Source organism: Ornithodoros turicata, chromosome 3 (assembly GCF_037126465.1).
Source record: "Ornithodoros turicata isolate Travis chromosome 3, ASM3712646v1, whole genome shotgun sequence".
NCBI classification, from domain to species: domain Eukaryota; kingdom Metazoa; phylum Arthropoda; class Arachnida; order Ixodida; family Argasidae; genus Ornithodoros; species Ornithodoros turicata.
The window spans coordinates 101,823,829-101,845,713 of NC_088203.1; the positions used below are offsets into that span (position 1 = coordinate 101,823,829).

General features: G+C 43.6%; 1 protein-coding gene across 7 annotated transcripts in view; it reads left to right on the plus strand.

The window, feature by feature from the left end:
• The window catches only part of LOC135389010 (cell adhesion molecule 4-like), a 596,648-nt gene that overhangs the window by 553,874 nt on the left and 20,889 nt on the right, over nucleotides 1–21,885 (plus strand). For 6 of the 7 annotated variants that reach the window (XM_064618918.1, XM_064618920.1, XM_064618919.1 and 3 more), the window contains one exon: nucleotides 21,060–21,077. The exons of the other annotated variant lie outside the window; for it this stretch is intronic. In XM_064618918.1, the coding sequence (XP_064474988.1) occupies nucleotides 21,060–21,077 (18 nt within the window). The remainder of the gene's footprint in view (nucleotides 1–21,059; nucleotides 21,078–21,885) is intronic. 7 annotated transcript variants of the gene reach the window in all.

The window sequence follows — 21,885 nt, forward strand, 5'->3', positions numbered from 1 at the left end:
CTCTCTCCTCTTTTTCCTTTTATTCCCTCTATTCCCTTTCTTGTTTCTGCCTCCCGCTCCCCTTTCCTTTTGGGGTTGGTAAATGCGCATCATTTGTGTTCCGTTTCGGCGACCCTTCGGGAATGGCTTCGATTGTGGCCCGGTTTTGCTTTGCTTTAGTCTTTCTACGGATGGAAAAATGCTGCTCATATTGTGTGACGCGAAAATCATGAATAATGGATTTTTATTCCTGGGGACCGGCGAAAATCCGTTCCGTCGGAATTGACACATTGTCGAACCGTCGGTTTTGGGCTGCGGGTGATTGGATTCTTCGCTTGTTTCAGGCTTGGTTGTTCTTCGTTGCCTGTTTTCTTTCTTTTCGTTTTTTTTTTGTTTTTTTGACGCGAATAAATATTTGATTACGCGTTTTGCGCGAAGCTGTGTCCTGTGTGCTTTTGTCTGGCGTGCTGCCTTCACACTATTTAACCGCTGGCGTGCATTCAGATTATGCATGCGTGTATTAACAACAGGAAATTTTCCTGAAAGGCAACGTAGTATTTGATTAGGTGGAGCACGCGGAAGGTGCTACCGGACTTCTGTCTACGTTTGTTCGGGAATTTGCATAGCCCTCTTCATTTTACGTAGTCGCGCAGTGGCGAAACAGTTTTGCGGTGAACTGTGTAATTGCTGTCGGGGACTACGACTGCCCTTTTATCTTTTTTAGGTACGTTTCTACGCGGATTACACGGAAAGGCTTCGAATGCAATTTGGTGCTCGATTCAGCCTATTCGTTCTCGCTTTCTTTGATTTTCGTCGTGGAAGCTGGCCCTTTTGAACGGGGTCTGTTCAGTCAGTAGACGCTGTAATGAAACATTGAATACCATTCCAGCACAGAGCACCATATTTGGTTTTGAAACTATCTTTGGTGACGTGCAAGCTTGATCAATAAAGTTGTCCGATGCTATCGATGCTTATAAGGCAGGCTGCATTATATTAGTTCAGAAGTGGAGATTATCATGATTTGCACGTACTCACTCTTCTTTAGCTGGCTGGTATTATAATATTGGAACGATAGTACGATTACGGGACGCTTGTTATCCACCAGTAGATGCTGACACTAATAGCTTGACGTTCAAGAAGCACAAAGGCAGAATGCCAGTAATAGACCCAGGCGCAGAAGTTTGGAGCGAGATGTTGGGAGGTGCCGATATTACTAACAGAGATTATCCTACTACCAGGTCTACTACTGTCCGTATTGTTGTGCTGGAAATATTACCGTGCTGCGACTACGACTATTAGTGGGGCTGTACTGGAGCTACTACGGTTTGTATTGTTGTACTGGAATTATTACTGCGCTGCCACTACGACTACTACTGAGTCCCTACTGGGACTGCTGCTGTTTTTGTTGTACTATAGAACTATTACTGTACTGGGACTGCGACTACTGCTGGGACTCTACGGGGACTTTTGCTGTTCTTCTACTGTCCCAGCAGAACACCATTATCTGCTGGAAATATCGGCGGCTCTCAATCTGATGCTTTTGCTTCAACATATCTAGACTGGGTCGCTGCATTCTGGGCTTTTCGATAGGCACCGAAGTGTCTTATTTACCGTGTCTCGGCTGCTGCTCGGTATTCTACTTACGTAGACTAACGTGTATGAATAAAGCATCTATTTGTGTTACCTGCAGGTACATGAAAGTTGAGATCCGTTCATCGAACATTCAGTATTCCCAAATCGAAATCAATTTGGGACCTCAGTGGCTCACTGAACGTAATGCTAATTTCGGTGTCTATTTAATCGCATTTACTTCTACGATAGACATTTTTGTCTTTTCTGGTCTATGCCTTCAGCTGCACCGTTTCCTAATCCGCACCCCCAACCAATATAAAGCGCTATTCCTGTTGCGTAATGATTGTTCTTTAGTGCTAAGCCTATCACTTCTCGAAACGATATCCATTATACGACTCACACTAATGGGAAGTCGTTTGCTCAACTTAAGTGCGTTCATAGCTGTACGCGAGGAAAAATAGACGTCGCCATCGTAAGCACTTTTGCTAACGTTCGTTCTTCATTACGCATCCTTCTTTTAGCGGCCAAACGTCCCAGCCCTCAATTAAAGCCGCCCACTTTTCGCCAACATAACCGACCACTGCCCAAAATGTCGCTGCTGTTCAGTCGTAAGTAGCGGGCCGAGGATGAAAATGAGGCGAGTAACTCGACGAATTATTATTCCGAGACTCGAGTTCTTTTGCTGCGATCCTCGGTCGAGGGAAATGAAATCTTCGCCCGAAAGCGCTTTATTCTGGCGAAAATTAATCTGGGAGCTGCAATTTGCTCGGCCAGTCATTAAAGAGAATGCCGAATGGCGACTTTTAAATGCGACTCGTTTTTGTGACACTTTTTTTTTTGCGCATATTTGTGTCTTGCTTAGCGCGCTTCTTGTTACTGGGTCGCGTTCGTGCTTGGAATCTGAGTGGCTCCATTAGTGAGTGGCCAAGTGCAATTTGCGAATCTGTGCTCTCTACTGTGCGAGCGAGCAATTCTCGAAAAGGCGGTAGCCAAATCGAGGTCTCTCTTTCTATTTTTCTTCCTTTTCTTTCTCCTCGTGCAGGTTTCGATTATTTTAATTGCTACTGGTGACGAAATTCTTGTCTGTCTCTTTGCACTCGGTGCACATACGTTGCTTCCCGATGCTCGCTTTAGAAATGTACGTTAGGAAAGGGGGTATATTTACTAGAAGGAAAGGTGGAAAGGTCGGCCAAACGGTATGTCGGATTGCTAATCTGCAAAAAAAAAAAGAAAAAAGAAATAGATAGTAAAGGATAAACTAACAAAAGGCGAAAAAAGGATGAGATAGATTAAAGACAAATAAGATTTGTACAAGAAAGATGAGGGTAATGTGTATGAGGGTGAGAGGTGAGGGTGGGGCACTGACGAATGAGATGACACGACTTGAATTTACAGGTTGGGCATGAAACCTGTATCGCTGAGGAACATCAAAACTGCTCCTGTTACAGACCGCTGTGTGGGATGTCGTACTCGGCCGAGCAGAGTGGCCAGAGATAAGACGGCCAGATGCACTGCAGCTCGAGCAGGCGTCGTCTGAGCGTGGCTCGAGGGGTGTTGAATCTCCGGCAGTCGAGGAGAAGATGCGGAATATCAGCTTTAACAGCGCAAGTAGGGCATTTGGGCGAGTGGAGAAGACTCATTTTATTGAGAATCAGAAGGCTCCTGGCGACATTAAGTCGTAGTCGGTGTAGAAAGTCTGATCAGTGAATGCTGACAAACTCACGCGTAAACTTAGCGCGCGCTACTCTTAAGCTGACGCGAGAAGAACACGTTAATTTTGCTTCCACTTTTTTTTTTTTTTCATTTTCCGTGTCGCGTCGTGTTCAAAGCTTCGACGATACAACAACATCAACTTGATTTCAAGATGATGGATGGGGAGTTTCATCGCCAGGGGGCGATGCTCTACCTCATTGCTGGTGTTGATGCTTCGACGATAAATTGATATGGTGCTATAATATAACGGCAATACGATGCCACTAATAGTATGAAACTCATTTCTTTCTCTATGTTCCAATAGTTTCAGTATTTTGTACATGACCTAGTGGTTTTGATGCCAGAAGATAAAAACGCGCAACCTCTACCATTTCTTCTTGTGACTTCTTTCAGCCGGGTTATGCCAAATGTTATTCTACAATAAAAAGGCTGCCCGACCCGTATGCTCTTCGTAATTTCTTGATACCTCTGGAGAACCTGTGGTGTTCACTTTATACGTTTGCATGCATTGACGCCTCTTTTAATCCCAAACTAACGTGGTGTTTTCTCATTCGGTAGTCGCTAATAAAGAAGGCATCATGTTAACGAGCGTGTCAACGTAAAATTATTAGCCGGAGACAAAGCGCTGCCGTGTATAATGTTCTAGTCCAAATCAGAGATGTTTATGAGCTTTGTTCCACGGTTCCACGAAGAAAGTGCGTTGGTTTCAGACCAAAAAAATTCAAACACCGTTGGCAACATGTGCCTGAGCTTGGGAGAAGGACAAAAGACCAAACACAAAACCCAAGAGCGCAAGCCAAGGCTCAAGCTCAGGCTGTTTTGTCTTTTTTCCTTCCCCCAAGCGCAGGCACATGTTGTCAACGTTAATCATGCACCAGCTCGCTTGCATTTTCCTTCTATGTTTCCTTCAAGCATAGTCCCCTGCGTCACTGAACGAACCCCAAAAAAGCAGGCTCTCTTTACTACTATACATAATTAAATAACACGGGTACGTATGTAGATAATAGATGCTCATAATACAATCACTGAATTGTTCCGGAAGTAGTTCTTCCACGCAAGAAATCACACTCCCTCCTGTCCCCTACTCCTTCCTGCTGTCCTCTCTCCATCTGTCCTCGTCTGTACGCACCTCATAGCCACAGTTGCTTCGCTTTGCTAACACGAAAGCAAAAAAAAAAATGAAGAAATCACACTGGGATAACATGACATCAAGCACTTGATTTCATGTAAGGCAATCGGCGGGGCTGGACAGGGGGGGGGGGGATATGTTTATTAAAGAGAGAGAAAGGGGGAAAGGTCAGACAGGCCAAGGCCGACTTGCTATTCCCAAAATAGAAAAAAAAAAAAAGAAAGAAGGAGAAAAAGAGAAAAAAGAAGTAGAAAAGGAAAAGAGTGCCGGACAGGTGGTCAGCAGTGTCGCCAGGGAAAGTTCCCTGGAAAGTTGGGGGCATCGTTGATATAAGTTTCAGGGCTTCATTGATGGCGGCGAGCTCTGCTTCGGTGGAGGATGTCTCGTGAGGAAGCTTGACCGCTAGTTCGTAATTTACTGAAGGCACAACAACGGCTACAGTTGAGGCGCCCGCGGAGACCGACGCGTCCGTGTAGACCGCTATTCTTCGGGAGTGCACGTTATTAAGGTGTTCCAGCACGAGTTGGAGCAAAGCGACTGGAGGGTGGTCGCCTTTTTTGAGGCTGGGCAGGAATGTGAGAGTAACACTTGTAATATCATTACAAACAATAGGCTTCAGTATCTCCGTGTGAAATAATCTTTCCGATGCGACTTAAAACTGCATATCCCGTTAGCTGCATCGGAGGGATACATATCGCTTCATATAGGTCGCCAAAACGAGCCAACCTGTGGGACAACAGTTTCCTAACAGTATCACCAGGTGGAACCTCCAGAATCACCAGACATGGAACTTCCTTACGAAGATAGAGATCCACCGCACGGAGATGAAGAAATTGTACTTAGCTCCGGTTAGGTGCTCTTTTCTTTTTTCTTCTTTCTTTTTTTTTTTTTTTTTTTAGTGCTGCTCACGAAGTTCAGTGATCCAGAAGTCCCTGAAACGCTGGCATCCAGTCAATGATTTTACTGTCTTCCTTCACCGGCAAGACTGAGTTAGTCACACGTCAAACGACGCAGGAACTAAAGTATAACACATTGCGCCAGCCACCGTTCCATTGATTCATCGTGACTGATCGCAATTAATCTTTGAATTATACACACAGTCGCCAGTGCGATTCAATCATTAATTCGTAATTAGTTCTTAATAACGTCCACACTGCGAAGAATACGTCTGCCTAATCTGCATGCATAGATGACAAAATGTCCGCGGTCTTCACAAAACGAGTTCCGTTTCTTTTTCTTTTCTGCGCAGGAAATTAATATCGGCCATAGACGACTGTATATTATAACCTGCCTTACTTCATTTGCTTTCTCGTGGTTCTTTTTTGCTGAACTCGCTGATAGATTAATTAAGCTTTGACGTAGGTGAGTTTTTACCGCACGATCTACACGGGGGTCGATAATGAAGATAATGGACTTTTGATGAACGTTATTGGTCAGTACGAGAGCATGATGTCAATTAAAGGAAAAAGGAGGTCCCGTCATTTGCAGAATGTCCTCGCCGTCATCTTAGAAATGCTCGTTGCTCGTGCTGTAGTACTACAAACGTCTGCTCGTGCCTGTCGGTCGGTGTGTAGTCCACCGGCAGGGAACCAATCGTCATCTCGCGAGAAATATCTTTTGAGTACGGGAGAGGGGAAACGTTAATATTTAGGCATATCTCACGCCATCTTCCGTCAAAAAAAAAAGAAGAAAGGCCGCGGTCTTCCGAGGGGCTGTGAGGATGCTTCTTAAGTACAGTAATAAACGTACTCTCATAGATATTTCACTGATAAGCATTTTTGATGTCTACACTCTTAAAAATGAACTTCACCGCATAGCACGCTCCTAGCCAACCATTATCTCGAATGATATCGTTATCTGCCCTGATTTGTTGAAAACGGGGGGCGTACGCCATTTCTGTGACACTTATGCTGTTCATAATTGTCACAGAAAAGGCGTACGCCCCCTGTTTTCAACAAATCAGGGTAGATAACGATATCATTCGAGATAATGGTTGGCTAGGAGCGTGCTATGCGGTGAAGTTCATTTTTAAGAGTGTAGATATTGTAGAATTCGTGAGATAAAAGGTATGGACAACAGTATCATCACCATAACATCCTCATCTAAAACAGCGTTCAAAATGGCGACAGAAGTCTTTTCTTGTATTTGTCACGGTCATTTTGTGATCCCAAGTCTGGAAGACTACCAACTGGGAGCGGAAGAAGTCGGTGAAGAATCACCACGGCATACATGGAACACGTGACCCGCTGAGCAGTAGACGGAATCCCGTTGACGTTGGCCATGTGTTAGCTTCGTTCGAGAGACCTCGATGGAGAACGATGGGAAATGAATGTATTGTTGCCCCGAATAGGTCAGAATGACGCCGGCACGTGAAAGATAAGGAAAAAAAAACCCGCAAGATTCCCAGGCGTAAGTTCCCTGTGAAGTCGTCCCACGACGTGTGGTACCCCTATTTCCACTCCTTCCTCCTGCCCTGCCTCCACCTGTTCACTCTGTCCACCGTTCAGTTCAGATTTTTAAAACTGACTCGTAAGTAATCGAAAACAAGGGATTAGATTAGAAGCGTAGGAAAGACATAAGTCTGATCACAGATATATCGACAATTACTTTGCAATTGGACATTTTCTTACGGATAGAGCGGTGGCATCTCACGTTTAACCATGCTATATCGTGTCAACCGTGGCGCGGTGTATTTTTTAAAAGTTATATTCATATTCGTCAAACAAATCATATTCATACATCAGTATCTCCGTGATTAGTACCGGGAAAAGCTGAGTAGATTAGCTTGATACGCCAGTACCACTTTTCCGTAATGCTCGGCTCCTTGCTTGTTTGTTATTTTATCCTTTATTTCCTAGTTCTTTTCCTTTTATTTTATTCTTCTCTTCTTTTTTTTCTTTTTTCTTTGCGGTATAGCAAGCCGACGTCCCGTTTGGCTGACCTTTTTCTCTTTTTTTTTCTTTGTTCATATAACTATATCCCCCCTCGGCTCCTTGTTGACAGTGTCTAACAGCTTACCAACCCACGTATACAGGGTACAGGGTCTTTTTCATGACCAACTTTCCTGCATAACCTGTGTTGCACATCCCCCCTCTCTGCCGGCAACACCTTCTACACCGTTACGCCCTCTGGCGTCGTGTATCTCAACCTGTCTACGGCGCTCTCCCATTGGGTCCCGTTCCTTAGCCTACCCAGTGGGCCGTTACGACCGCCCTCCTCCGCTTTCTCCAATACAGTGACCCCTCGTTAATATGACCCCCGATAATCTGACATAAGCGCTTTACGACCATACTCCTGGGGCACAATGCAGTGAAACCTCTGCAAATCCCACCGTTAATATGACAACTCCACATTCTGACCAAAATTTTCGGGCACCCCCACCCAAAACAGCACCCCCCCCACCCCCCACCCTACCTCGCCCACATCTTTAACTAACAGAAATACCTTATTCGCCAGACATCTCACCGAGCAAGTTTCATCACTCTCGTAACTATATCGAAATATAATCCCAACTTCCCATGTTTTTTTTTTTAACCGAACATTCAATGAAGGAAATTTCGAGCGCCTGCATCCCTGGGATTTGGCACCCTTACCTCGCAATTATGATAAGTAAGCGGAAAAAAGGAAGCCGTCCCACATGAGGATAAACCGTCTTTAATTATTCTCTCCGGGAACCGTCCATTTCAGTTTATCGCAGCAAAAGAAATTCGCATTCATTGTATTCTTCTTTTTGCGCGTAAGCCATTGATTATGGAGGCCCGTAATTCCAAGGTGGCTTCGATCCTCTTCCGAAGTGATTTGAATAAAATATTTCTCGCCTTCAATCCCCAGCAAAGAAGCTTTTTTCCGTCCGAGCGTTCTTTATTGTTTAAGTTTCTTATCGACAACTCAAGCAATGTGATATCGATTTATTTTATCCTTTCCCGCGAATGTTTTTCGCGCTGATGGTGGCCCAGTTTTTACCCGGCTTTTCAATTAAGGCCCCCGGGTTTAGGGCCATACATATGAAAGGCCCCTCGAAAAGGCTTCAAGTGAGATTGAGGTGTGGAGAGAATTAATGGGCAAGCGTCGGTTGGGCTCCACGTGCGGTTCGTTTCAATTCATCGTAGGAGCTGATGTACTACGTATTAGGATCAAACAGTATAAGGCTGATTGATCACGGGTCTGTGCTGGGCCTAACTAGGTGGTGTGTATTCGTGGGGGCTTTTACCAGGCCATTACTAATGGGAAGGTCTGCTTCCTGGCGTGCGCCTTTTGAGAACTTCACAGTGGACAAGGCCACAGCGCTTCGAGAAAATATCCTGGCATTTTAAGCGAGATTCAACCTTGCTAATCGTATCATGTGTCTCGTTCGAGCAAAAGTTTAAATTGGCCACAGTTGACGCGCGTTGCATGGCACCAGTTGCTTTTGCAGTCCTAGCATGGGACTCAAAAGAGTAAAAGTACAGTCAAACTCCTTTACAACGAAACTCAGGGGACAGCGAAAAAAATTCGCAGTAAAGGTATTTTCGTTAAAAAGGATGTCTATTATTGGACCTATAGGGTCCAACGGGACTGTAAAAAAATTCGCTGTAGTGGTATTTTCGTTAAAAAGGTGTTCGCTATAAAGGAGTTTGACTGTAATTTGTTCGTTGTTATTCGTATGCATAGCGTGGTCCCTGGCCAGATCCAGCCCACCAACGCTCTCCCTTCAAACCTCTTTTGACACTTCTGGACACCATAGGACTTCGATCCTTATTGTGAAGGGGCTTTTTTTTTTCATTCCCCACATCACCACCAGCAATGGGGTAGAGTATCACCCCTGGCGATGAAACTCCCCATTCATCACCTTGCAATAAATAGTTGTTTGTTCAATGCATAACGTGTGCTGTTGTACCCAACACACACTTTGGTAGCAGCATTTATCCGCCAATTAGCGCTGGATAGTAGTACCGGATCAAACATCATAGTCAATAGCCAACAACAGCCGGAGCAATGCCGCTGGACGCTTCTCGACGAATTGTCGAATAAAAGCGCGCAACGCTTCTACTTCTGCTCAAATGGGGGGATATGTTTAATGCTGATAGGGGGGGGGGGGGGAAGGGAAAAGAAGGGAATCTGCTCAAATGCATTAGATGACACCGTGTGTCTCTTCTCGCCAGATAATAAAAAAAAAAAAAAAAGAAGATGATGAAAAAAGCCCTGGAAACCTGCCCTGTATTTCACTTCTCTATCATGTTTACACTGCACATACATTTCGTCCTATTCGTTCGGAATCCAGCACCGCGCAGACAGTAGAGTAGTTTGCTCTCTATTACCGCAGTGGACTGTTGTCGAGTTCATAAAACAGAAAAGCCCACTGTGTTTCCTTCTGCAGGCATACAGGAAGACATCTAGATCCCGAACGCTCTGTCTTCGTCTGTTGACTCTGTCTTCCCTGTTGTTCTCTGTTCGTTTCCTGCTATCGGTAGTCCGGCGTTTCCTGTTTTTTGGGGGGACAGAATCTCGTAACAGAGGAAGTGCGCACGGAAAGAGAAAAGCCCCTGCAACTGGATGAGTTCATGTCAGTTGGAAGAAAATGAAGAAACAAGCACTGAAATAAGGAAGATCCTTCCTTTTGTTCGGATTCCTTCTCTTTAGGAGCCCGGCGACCGATCCTTAGAAGAGGAGGGGAAAAAAAAAAGTCCAAGCATTGTCTCTTTCTTGGTCTTACCGTAGGTCCCGTGTTTGTGCTTTGTCTAAGCTTCTGAATAGGGGGAGAATTTGTATTTGCGAGTGGTGGTAGTGTTTGGAGAGCGCTGCATACCGGATATTAGAGATGTTATTGCAGTTGAATGACTGCGTGCACACGGTCTTAAGACGCGCGTTTAAAATGTCCGTTTAGAAGCTAAGCTGATGTTTCGACTTATACAACTTTTCCGTCTCTAAACACAAAGGAGAGTTAGACCACGTTCGCTATACGTGCGCTTGCGTTTCGAGTAACTTCATGTCATATTGTATACACGACACAGCTCTCGGTTAGCCGGTGTTTTAACCTGTTTACGTTTGTCAGTACCATTTTATTCCTCAGATGTCTGCGTGCCGGCTTGGTGTCATGTATTTGCTAGAGAAGATCGTGCGCCCTGCACTCTTAAAAAAAGGGTGTACTTTAACTCCTTTTTTTGCCACATATATCACACCCTTTTGGAGAGTACAATTACGCTCAAAAGGGTGTCTCCTCACTCCCTCAAGGGAGTAGCATAACACCTTTCTCCCTACTGGAGAATAATAGTACTCCCCGGCAGGGAGAAGGTGTTATGCTACTCCCTTGAAGGAGTGAGGAGACACCCTTTGGAGCGTAATTGTACTCTCCAAAAGGGTGTTATATATGTGGCAAGGAAAGGAGTTAAAGTACACTCTTTTTTTTTAAGAGTGTGGGCCGACTTCATAGAGAACTGTGACGACGTTTGCATAACAGGATTCGAACCTGCGTCGCCTCCCGGTCTCGATTGTGGAATACTTCTCGAGGCTTTTCATTCCTCGCAAAGTACCATTGTCGGCCTAGAAAGGCGCACAGAAGTGAAACATTGTTCTCAGCAGTATGTACAGGGTGTTACCCTATAAAAGTCTACCCGCGCCGGCATGCCGTGCTCGCCAATTACTCAATGCAGGCGGTACAATGTGTTGCCTACGTATAAAACTCATAAGGACATTCCATCATGGTAAATATCGAAGTGATTGAGCACCGTAACGCAAGGTTATAGCGCAAAATGTGAGGTTCCCGTAGTCAAAATAGCCAAGATGGCGCCTCTCAGTTAGCAGACGACATCTCTTTTGGGTGTCGTCTGCTGAGTATGCGTTGGCATTTTTCGTTCCTCACGTTGCCTAGTTCTGAGCAAAATACGACAGTTACACGAAAGCGAAATGAAAACTGCAGTTCCATCCGGCTGGCAAGATATGCGACACGTTGTCGTGTGGGGAGCAGCATGTCAAGTGTTCTTCTCAACGCCGCCATCTTGTTTGTTTTGACTATAGGAATTGCACGTTTTGAGTTATAACTTCGTGCTGCGGCACTCAATCACTTTGAAATTTACCAAGATTAATTGTCCTTATGAGCTTTATATAAAGATCGCACAATGTGCCACCTGCATTGAGTAATTGGCGAATACGGCATGGCGGCACGGGTAGACTTTTATATGGTAACACCCTGTATATATTTTCTAGATCCGTTAACCCTGTTTTCAGCTCATTTGAAAAAAAAAAATCTCTACTCTCACATTCCGTGACCTTTGCAACTTCGTTTCGCATATTGCATTTCTAAGTTTACGAGGAGACGCTTCATCGTTTTATACACACACACACACGCATATATATATGTATATATTTCATATACTTTTATCGATATATTTTTGCAGTGGTTCTATAAATAGAAGTGCAGTGCTAAATCATATCCCCCATTACGACATCGATTTCCCGGCATCCTTCTGCTCGCGTTACTTTTCCCAGACGACGCAAGCGGTTTTAACGCGCAGATGCCATCTGCTAATGCAGAAGAAATACCTTAACGTTTTCAGCGATGCGCCTTAACGTAAACCATCAATCCTCTTGTCGGACCACTTTTCCCATTTAAGTGATATATGTACGTCTCAGTGGCTGATATTGAAGCGCGCTTCTTACTTGTTACCGAGTCATGCGAAATGGCATCTCTTGGCCTTATCGATATCGTATCCATTAAGCTACAAAAACGTGCCTTGTTTTGGGTCGCTTTATGAGTGGCCTCGGTAGTTTCGTATAGATGAGCGGTTTAGAAAGGCATTCGATCCTTTTCTTGTAGATTTGCTTATTTTTGTCGTATTGAATGTGCATGTAGTTTATACGAATGGTTGCCAGACGCCCTGCGCAAAATGCGTATATGAATTATCCGCGATTTCAGTCTTGATGCGCGGTATTTATTCCTGAAAAATTCGCTTTTGCTTTTGCTTCAACTTCTTTGTGGTTTCTCCTTCCTGATGGCAATTGATGTTCTACGGCTGGAACACATAGAAAAGACAAATAAGGACAAATAATATTTCATCATTAATTTCTCCTTCCTGTTTTTCTTGATTGCAGCAAACGCTCGTGCAAAACCCGATCGGCTTTTTTTTTTTTTTTTGAAATCTGACATATTAGCACCGCGATTGGAATGCGGCCACAGGGTTGTGAAGCCCTACCCTCCAGTTCACACCTTCTTTGCTTCTTGATCTAATTTCGCTTTTACCATAGCAAGTACTTGGAACGGCGGAAAAAATGTTAACAACTTTAACTGCCGCTTGTGTCAAACCAAAACGTTTCGAAAGCTGCCGTCACACAAACTCGCGAATACACGTAGCTTTTATGGCAAGCAGAACAGTGTGAAAACGGCGCAACCTACACAAGGCTTGAAGCATGACAGCTGCTTCTGAGCTTCTCTAACGCTAGATCATTGCCAACCAGGAGCAGTGACAGCGTCAGCTCGTTGTATTTATGCAGCGCCATCAATTTTTCCTGTGAGCTCAGTATGCCTTCTGTCTAATTGTCTGCATTCATTATCGGTGTACGATGTCCCTCGTTGAGCTCGTACACGCCACCGTAATGTTTCTGCTCGGTGCAGCGTGTCGTGGTTCAATGATGCTGTTTCTGTCAACATTGACCGAACACTGTCGGTCAAGAAGCGCAGCATCGAGCGAAGCCGGTTCAATCGGTTTGTTTGCAACGGCATATTAATGAATCATTGTGACAGTGGCGCCCTATGATGTTAGCTCAACCTTCATGACGGTATTGTTGTTAAACAGGCTAATCGGCCTTGGAATTGATGAATCGTCCTATTGCAATGCCTTGTCGAATGTTATCTGCACTGTTTCCAGTATCCAGCACGGTCTGGTGAAATCGTTGTTTAATGGTTGTGCATATCTTTCGACCATCTCTTAGAACATACCATGTGCTAGAAGATATCACAGCGAACAGTATCGAAGTCGGACGTTTTGTATTGTGGAGTTTTAGTGAATCGTTTTCACTAAGACGGTTCGCGGAGGGTTTTTGCCCCTGTCCAATGAGAAGATTTCATTCTTTGGCAGTCCCTCTTCTCATTGGCCCTCCGTGGAACCGTTCGCGAACCGTTTTACTGTAAACGATTCACTAAGCTAGCTATTATCGCTAGAGCCCTGCCGTGTAACGTGAAGTGCGCATTTTTCATCACTCGGTGAAATCTCTAAAAATCTCCCATCACAAAATAATTTATAAAACTTATATTTATAAAAGTAATTTATAAAGGTAATATAAGTATATTTATAAAATAAATAAATATTCTTAAATGGGCTATGAATTCTACCAAGCTAGCCCGCCGACTATGTCGGCTCCAGGTGGCGATTTTGACGTGTTGGCTGTGACACCTCTTGTATGGGTGAATCTGATAGGTCCGTACCTTCGCGACGTATAGCACGCCTGGTAGCCAGCTACCATCCCCAGTGACAACGTTCTCGCTCCTCATTTTTCGATAACGGGAGGCGGAACCTATTTTGTAACAGACCTGAGAAGTAATTTATTACAAGTAATCCAATTACTGAATTTAATTACATTCTTCGTATTTCATTGCTTCAGGCAATTACATTCAATATTATGTAATTGTTGCTGTAATTGAACTACTCTTGCAAGTAATTTGTAATGCACTCGGAATTACTTTGGAACTACTTTGTACGCGATTTGGGATACAAGCTTATTTCAAATTTTGATTCTCTTTTGCAATATACGCGACTTTTACTCTTTCACGAAAGATTCGAAAGACGAGACTGTCGTGGTTAGAACGCTGTTGGCCAACATAAATACCAACCAAGTGAACAAAAATTTAGACGGAGACCTCATCACAGGTTCTGTTGCACTTCCCAGATTCAAGACCAATGAGAGTCTGCAGTGAGAGATTTTAAAAGTGCAACGAGAGTCAACAAGTCATCTGACGAGGCGGCTTCTGAAAGTTTTACGTTCGGTGTGGCAAAAAATAAAAGCGCTGCACCACGGGATAAATAATTTGAAAGGTACCTGTCAACCCGCTTGAAACCTTCATGGGGTATATGTCGGATTACCAGCAGTGCTCCAATGGCGCATGTTTTCTCTTGGTGGTATATTCATGACCAGAACTCGTGGCAGTATAATGACCAATAACTCGAAGAATACCTTGGTTCTGAAGGCCACCGGACCTTACAAGCTGACGCATGAGCAGCGTTACCTTACTACATGAAGAATAAAGTTTCCTTGTGTTTGGCATGACTCTAAAAAGGTCATTTTCACTTGTCACTAAAGGGGATTGTCTTGTATTCAGATGTTTGCGCTAAGCGATAAGCATATTTTCTCAGCAATTCTAAGACCCTGTAATTCTGAGCATTGTACTCGACTACTACTTATCAGACCTTTTCCTGTCTTTCATCTAGTCCGCTAGTCGTTTGTGTTTATTAAGCGTACAATAAAGTTACACAGCAAACGTATGTAATGAAATGAATGTAAATCGAGCGTAACTCGATTACTTTTTATAGTTAACTGTATTGTAATTGGGTTACAATTGTGAGTTTGTAGCTGAAACTAATTTAATTACTTTTATGAACGTGTACTCGCTGTAATCGTAATTCAATTACTTTTGAATAGTAATTGTTACAGGTCTGCACACAAACACCGTTCCTTCCAATTTTTGTTCCAAAAACGGGAACTTGCGTAAACACCTGATGACACCTTTTTCTTAATGGTAAACACCGGTTCAACACGTAACTCACGCGCACGCAGTCCACCTAAAACATCTGCCTAACTAGAAAACAGCTCCCCTTATTAAATGGAGCGCCAAACCTCGGCACACTTTGCAGGTGTCAACACGAAAAGAAGTTCCCACAAACAACGCGGCAAAACTTGCGTGGAAACAACAGCGACAACCCGCTCTGTATTCGCCTACATTCAGGGACTAGAGCAACAATTTATATGCAGACACGCGTTCTGCCTACCTGTTTTCCCAAGCATCTGCTTCAAAGAAGAAGCAGACGACGCTTTTGCAGAAGAGAGTGTGCCGAATAAACACGCGGTAGCGCTGTCACAGCAAATGGGCTAAAGGCAATTCCGTACCAGCTGTTACCAAAACACTCTTTGTGTCGCCAATCGAATGCGAGAGTCATATTGGGCCCGGCAGACGTGCTATATGCCATGATTTATCCTTCGATTTGTTATTTTTCTCCATAGTCTCCACGCGCTATCGAAATCTGCACCGGTTCTTTCGACGATATCGCTAGTGTCGTCCATATTATGCTAGTCATGCAAGCACGATCTAAGCAACTTAAAGGCTGATCACTACTTATACGCGACGAAATCCTTTGGAGCCTCTCTAATCATAACAACGCAGCGGCCGCAGCCATGGCAACAAGCCTGCATGGGCCGCACAGATAGCCACTTGTAGCCAAAAACATTTCTGCCTTTGAAAACGTATGCGGCTATTGGCTGAAGCGGACAACCCCGTCACCCTGTACGTCCACGCAACCAATGAGATATATTAGGCACTGAGCTGGGTTGTACTTCAGGTGGATTTGGTTATTCGCGCTGTTTTGAGTCGTACTATCTTCCTCTATGCAAAGCTTATAAGGGACACTAGGACAACGCACCCAAAAAGCAGGCCCTGACGTCAGGATGACGTGACACGAGTTGTGAATATAGTATCCCTGAACATCCTTAGCAACGTGCAAGGGTTGCAAGACTAATCTCTTCTTCAATCTCGCTTTAGCTGTCCCTTAATTACTGTTGCTGATCCCACAAGTTTTATATCATCGCATCAACATGTCTCTGTGTTTAGTATACATTTTATAACCGGACTTTGCAGCCACTGTTTTTCCTACTCCATCACATAACGACGTCTCTCAGCCTTGTCCTGCCTTCTAAGTTCTGCATGCGCGCAACACCGCAATCTACATCTACGCGACCTTGACTATAATGTTGACAAAATCTCCTTCGTGTCACAGTTCGCTGTTTCCACATTTATCGCGAAAGCGACAGGACGGGTTCTAGAAGGGTGCAACGGAAAATAGGTCACTACCATGCCCCCCCCCCCCCTCCAGTTTATTAAGTACGGAAGATGGGGATGTATATATCTGGGTAATCGGCGTAGCGCGCTCAAGTTCCAAAGGGGCCAGCTCGTACGCAAAGTGTAGCGACTCCCAGTTTACGAATTTGTAAGTGGATCATTTGTCACACGGATAGAAAGGCACGGCCATTCGTGGCTTCGAATGCGGATTGCAGGGGATGGGAAGATATCATACCACAGTTGGGACAAGTTTAAATTCGGCAGGAGATAGATTGCTCTTCCCCCACCCGGTTCAGACACTGAATGCAGAAGGAGGCTTGGAGTCAATTTGGGAATCGCTTAGAATCTCCGAGGCGAGACGAAGCTTGTCAAGAGCTTGCGATAACTCGGTGTGGGCGGAAGTTATTCTGTTATGTTTTGTGTGTAACTTCGTGGCCAGAGGAGTTGTTTGCTCTTAACAGCCTGTATAGACACACATTTATTTATCTATTTATTCCTTCAGAACCTGTACAACATTAAAGGGCGGAGAGGCAGTAATGATAGATGCAAGCATCAATGGACAGAGAAATACAAAAAAAAAAAGAAAAAAAAGAGAGGGTTATAAAGAAGAAGAAAAAATACGAAGCACCGTGTGCGAATCAGAGCACGTTACAGAACAATACATGTTACAAAGGGTATATTACGTTAAGGTCATCACATAATGTTTTTTTTTTAACCAATTCATCTTGAACCATTTGAACGTGGACATAAAATGGGTAACGGGTTCCTGTTGTACCTTGCGACGACTGAAACATGTTTTGTGAAGTCCCGCAACAGCTGCATAACAAAGCGTAAAATTACGTAACATGTTGCCTGCAGTCCTATGGAATTTCGTCCAATGGAATCCATTGTCGAGAAATATGAGTGTATAGAGCTGACGCAGTTACTCTTATATGCATACACACCAGATAACACCAAAGCAGTCTTCCCTTCCGATAGCATATGACTGATGCACTGACGTGGTTCCTTTTAAAGCATAGTAAAAGTAAAGTAAAGTAAAAACTCAGCAAAACAAACTCTTGCACGAAAGTTCTTGTTCGAATAAATATTAGTTGCTCCTAACCGTTTTTCATGTTACGTGTGTGATTCCCTCTTCGCGGGCTCCTTGACAGTGTTTTATTTTTTCCCCTTTTCAAAATAAATATCGCAACAAAGCTTCTCCGCTGCGAAATTACGCAAACACGCACAGAACTTAACAGGCGGTGTACCTCATTGGAAATGTTTAAAGGGCACAGGTTTTTGTGGAATGAATTTTAATTTTGACGATTAATCAACAAAGAACTGGAGCAAATGACAACTTTCATATTGATTTGTAATGTTATTAGATGTCTTCCGGTGTACAGTGTAGTGCTCAACAGCAAATTCTACTCATCCTCATCACCATCCTCTCATTTTTCCCCGATAGCAATGGGGTAGCTTTCTGCTCATATGAGCGGGAGTCATCCCCATATCATCGTCATCATGTATCTCTCTCTCTCTCACTACTCATTTTTGTTTCGTTTTAAACCCCGTACTCTTTGTGTGCTCTGTACTCCAAAATCTTCAGTGTGTGGCTGACAAATTGCGACACCGCAAACGGCAATGTGACGCAGGTAATTAGCGTTCAGTGAAAGCAGAAATTTTGAGATGGTGGAGAGGTTTATCGTAAATCGACGACCATGGCTTTTCAAATCTATCTACCACGGCTAATTCATGGATAGGCTAATACTCCGAATCACACGGGCTGCGGTGCACGGACTTTTCTCTGGCCACTCTGCTCGGCCCAGTACGAGATCACACACAGCGGTCTGTGACCAAAGCCGTTCTGACTTTCTTGAGAGATTCAGGTCTGATGAACAGCCTGTGAACTCAGTCGTGAAATCTCATTCTTCTTCTGTGATTCATCTCATCATTCCTTCACCGTTTGTTAGTCATCTTTTTTTTGTGTCATCTTTGTCAGTAATCTACCTCATCCTTCTTTGATCATCTGTTAGTTTTTCGTTATTTCCAAATTCTTTTTCTTTATTTCTTATTTCTTAATTTTCTTCCTTTAATTCTTTCTTATTCCTTCCTATTTCTTTCTTTCTTTAATTCTTATCTTTTCTTTTTATTTATTTATTATTATTTCTTATTTCTGGAATAGCAAGCCGACGTCCCGTTTGGCTGTCCTTTCCCCGTTTTTTTTTTCCTTTTCGTCTAATAAATATATCCCCCCCCCCCCCCCGAATCACACAGGGCCAGGATTGGTTCCGGTAAACTTTGACAACGCTGTTATCTGCTGTTTACTGTAGAGCTCTCTATTATTGATGTTGCACAAAGATCCCAAGGTGTGCTTCCCAGTTTATCATGTGAGATTTTCCAATTGTTGATTTACTGCTTACATGAACGGGTGAACTACCACTGAATGATGTGGGCAAAAGAGAACATATTTATGACTAATAATATTTGTTGCTCTGTATACACTAACCGCAAACTAACCTTAAAACACTCCGCTGGCTTCCACACTAATTACGCTCCCAGGAAACTCGTGCCTTTTCAATCATCATCATCATCATCCATTCATCTATGTTGTTGTTGTTGTTGTTGTTGGATTGTGGTGAGCGGCGTCACTCAGCTTGATACTGAATTTTTATAAATAGACTGCATGATCGCCAAGGACAAACAAGTTAATTATGAAGTTGACTAATGCGGCTGCACCAAAAGCTATGATCTGGGTTTTCTCCGTTTTTGTTATTTATTTCAACTAACTGCGGCTAAATGGGCTGGGGTAGCCAGTCTGACTTTGTCGTCACTTAAATCCCCATTGGTTGCGTTATTGAAAGTCGGCATCAATTTAAGTCATATGCCTCGCGTATTTTGGCTCTTCATGTTAAAACAAATAAGCTTTCCTACCCCTAACATAGGAGCAAAGGGAATGAAAAATTTAATTACATATTTATGACAAATACTCGCTGGAAAATTCCGGGCTTCAAAGTTGCCCGCTAATATATGTACGAGCTGATGAGTAGTGTACCTGGTTAAGTATTGACGACACTTGCTATTTTGATGACGAACTATAGCACACACGTTGGCAAGTTGATGCTTGATATTGATTTTGTCTGGCCTTTTCGAGTTACATACTAACTGCGTTACTTCAACTTAAACGAGCAGCGTTACTTCAACGGTTGCGTCCATGAAGCTAAACAGTGATAGTTAGCTCTAAACTTGACGCTTACTCCTATTTAGGGTTTCGCGTTTTCGGCATTTATTCCTGGAGAAATTCGGCGGGTGTTTTTCGGCATTTATATGTTTTTTTATTCCGGTATTTTCGGCATTTAGAACATTTGCGTCTAAAATAGGTGCCGAAAAATCGGCAGCTATAATCACTAGGGACAAGGACTACGAAGGGGGAAAGCAGCTTGGTAGGAGGACATTGAGGACGCGAAGGATTTCCTTTCCTTTGTTGCAGGGTTCTACGTGTGCTTGAACCCATGACGCTTTACGTAATTCGCCACTTCGACTCGAACCCTCTTGACCTACTGATCAAAGTATTACAGAGTAAGGTTTTTCCCTGAACTAGAGGCTAGCAGCTCCGCAGGGCTGTGTTCTCCGAGTTCCACCTGGAAACGAGGTGAAGGAAAAACGAAAATGTGCATTTTCGGCATGTAGCACCATATGCAGGAGTATAATTCAGAGTTTTTCGGAACATGCCGAATTTAAGACAAAAATGTTCGGCGGGTGTTTTTCGGCAATTTTCGGCAGATGCCGGAAACGCGGAACACTACCTACTCATATTTAACCCGTTTTCCAATCGCCACCGAGAATGAACTTCAGTCTATAATTTTAGCTTGTGCATTTGAAACACAGGCGGGTGCGCTTAGTACAAGGACTGATCATTTAATTGTGGGAGTGACCTTTTTTTTTCTTTTCTTTCCGCTAATCTGCAATACGGAATGATGTAGTGCAACGAGGTAGAACAAGTGCGTGAGAGAACTGATGTTCTGAGGCTGGAACAACATAGAAGGGATAATCACATATACAAGTCCTCGTGCACGTGCCGAACAAGTGCACGTGCAGCATCGACAGACCGTGTCTCCTTGCATTCGCAATCTGGAAGCGTCTCAGAAAATATTATACGTACTTATGCACTGCGACTCGGATTTCACGAAAGAGGAGATAATTGACTGCGTGGAGATAGATTTCTGTCTCCATCTCGGGAAAACTTACGCTCAAACGTGCTAGAGTTTCAGATGGTCCTATCTACGCCTATTGAGAACTCTCTTTTGAGTGGCATTCCCGTTTCAAAAGCGGGCGCCGAATCATATGAAGTGGCAAGTGTGTCAGAAATCATACGCGCTGAGCGACGTCTGACTAGTCATAGAGACCGCGGAGGATATTAGGATAGCGTTCGGTGATTTTCAGAATACCCTAACAAAAGGCTACTCGTCCACTCGTAAACAGATCAGTTCAGTAATAATTAAATGATCAGTCCTCGTAAATGATGTAAGTACGATGTTGCTCTATTTTTTTTTTTTTTTTTTCAACGAGGCGAAATCGTGAGGGACCATCACTTCATGCAAGAGCAGTTGCTTTTGTAGTTTCTTTTGGTTTTCATTCTGTTGAAACATGTTCTGTTTGCTTGCTTTCCAGAAACCAAGACTTAATATCGTAAGTTTGTGTTCTTTGCCCTCTTCTATAGTATATCTCCTCTCGCCATAGGCTGAGATGGCAGACCTCTGCTCTTCTTGGAGTAGTGTTGAATATCGAAAGTAAATCAGCGCGCGCATATATCTAACAACTTACTTACCCCCTTTTAACAACGAACGCAATAGCGTACCATGATTACTATTTAAGCAATGAGAACGGTAAGATTTTATCGCATTGCCTCACAGGTCATTCCAGCCATTTCAGTTGCATCCTGAACTATAGGTGTATACTTTAGACAGCAAATATTACCGACTCGTCAAGATGTAGTCGTTCTAGAGCTGCTGACATCACGAGATCCATATTTTTCTCCGCTACCATCATCGTCATCACATATATCGTCAGGATTTCATTATCTATAGGTTGCTGCAAAGCATACCGTCACCGCGGAGAGGGAGTCGCGTGCATCAAATCGATTTTGCTGTCCATGTCTTTCTTCACGGCAAAACATATAGGAGGATCGATGCGTACAACAAAAATATATCAAGCGGCACTAGAAGTCAATTAATAATAAAAAAAAATTCTAGTATTTTGTGTCTTTCCTCGGGCGATGCATTTCCATATTTCGAGACTACGGCGTCCCTGAATTTTATTTTATTTTACTTATTTATTTATTTTTGAGCCGCCGAAACATAGAATTCATTTTCCCAATGCGGCAAAATGTGTTCAACACCATCTTATAACGATGCATGTTTTTGTTCACCACTTACGGGAATTTCATACGACGCACGTAGCTAACTTATCCCAAAACATGCCTTACTCCGTCTCACCT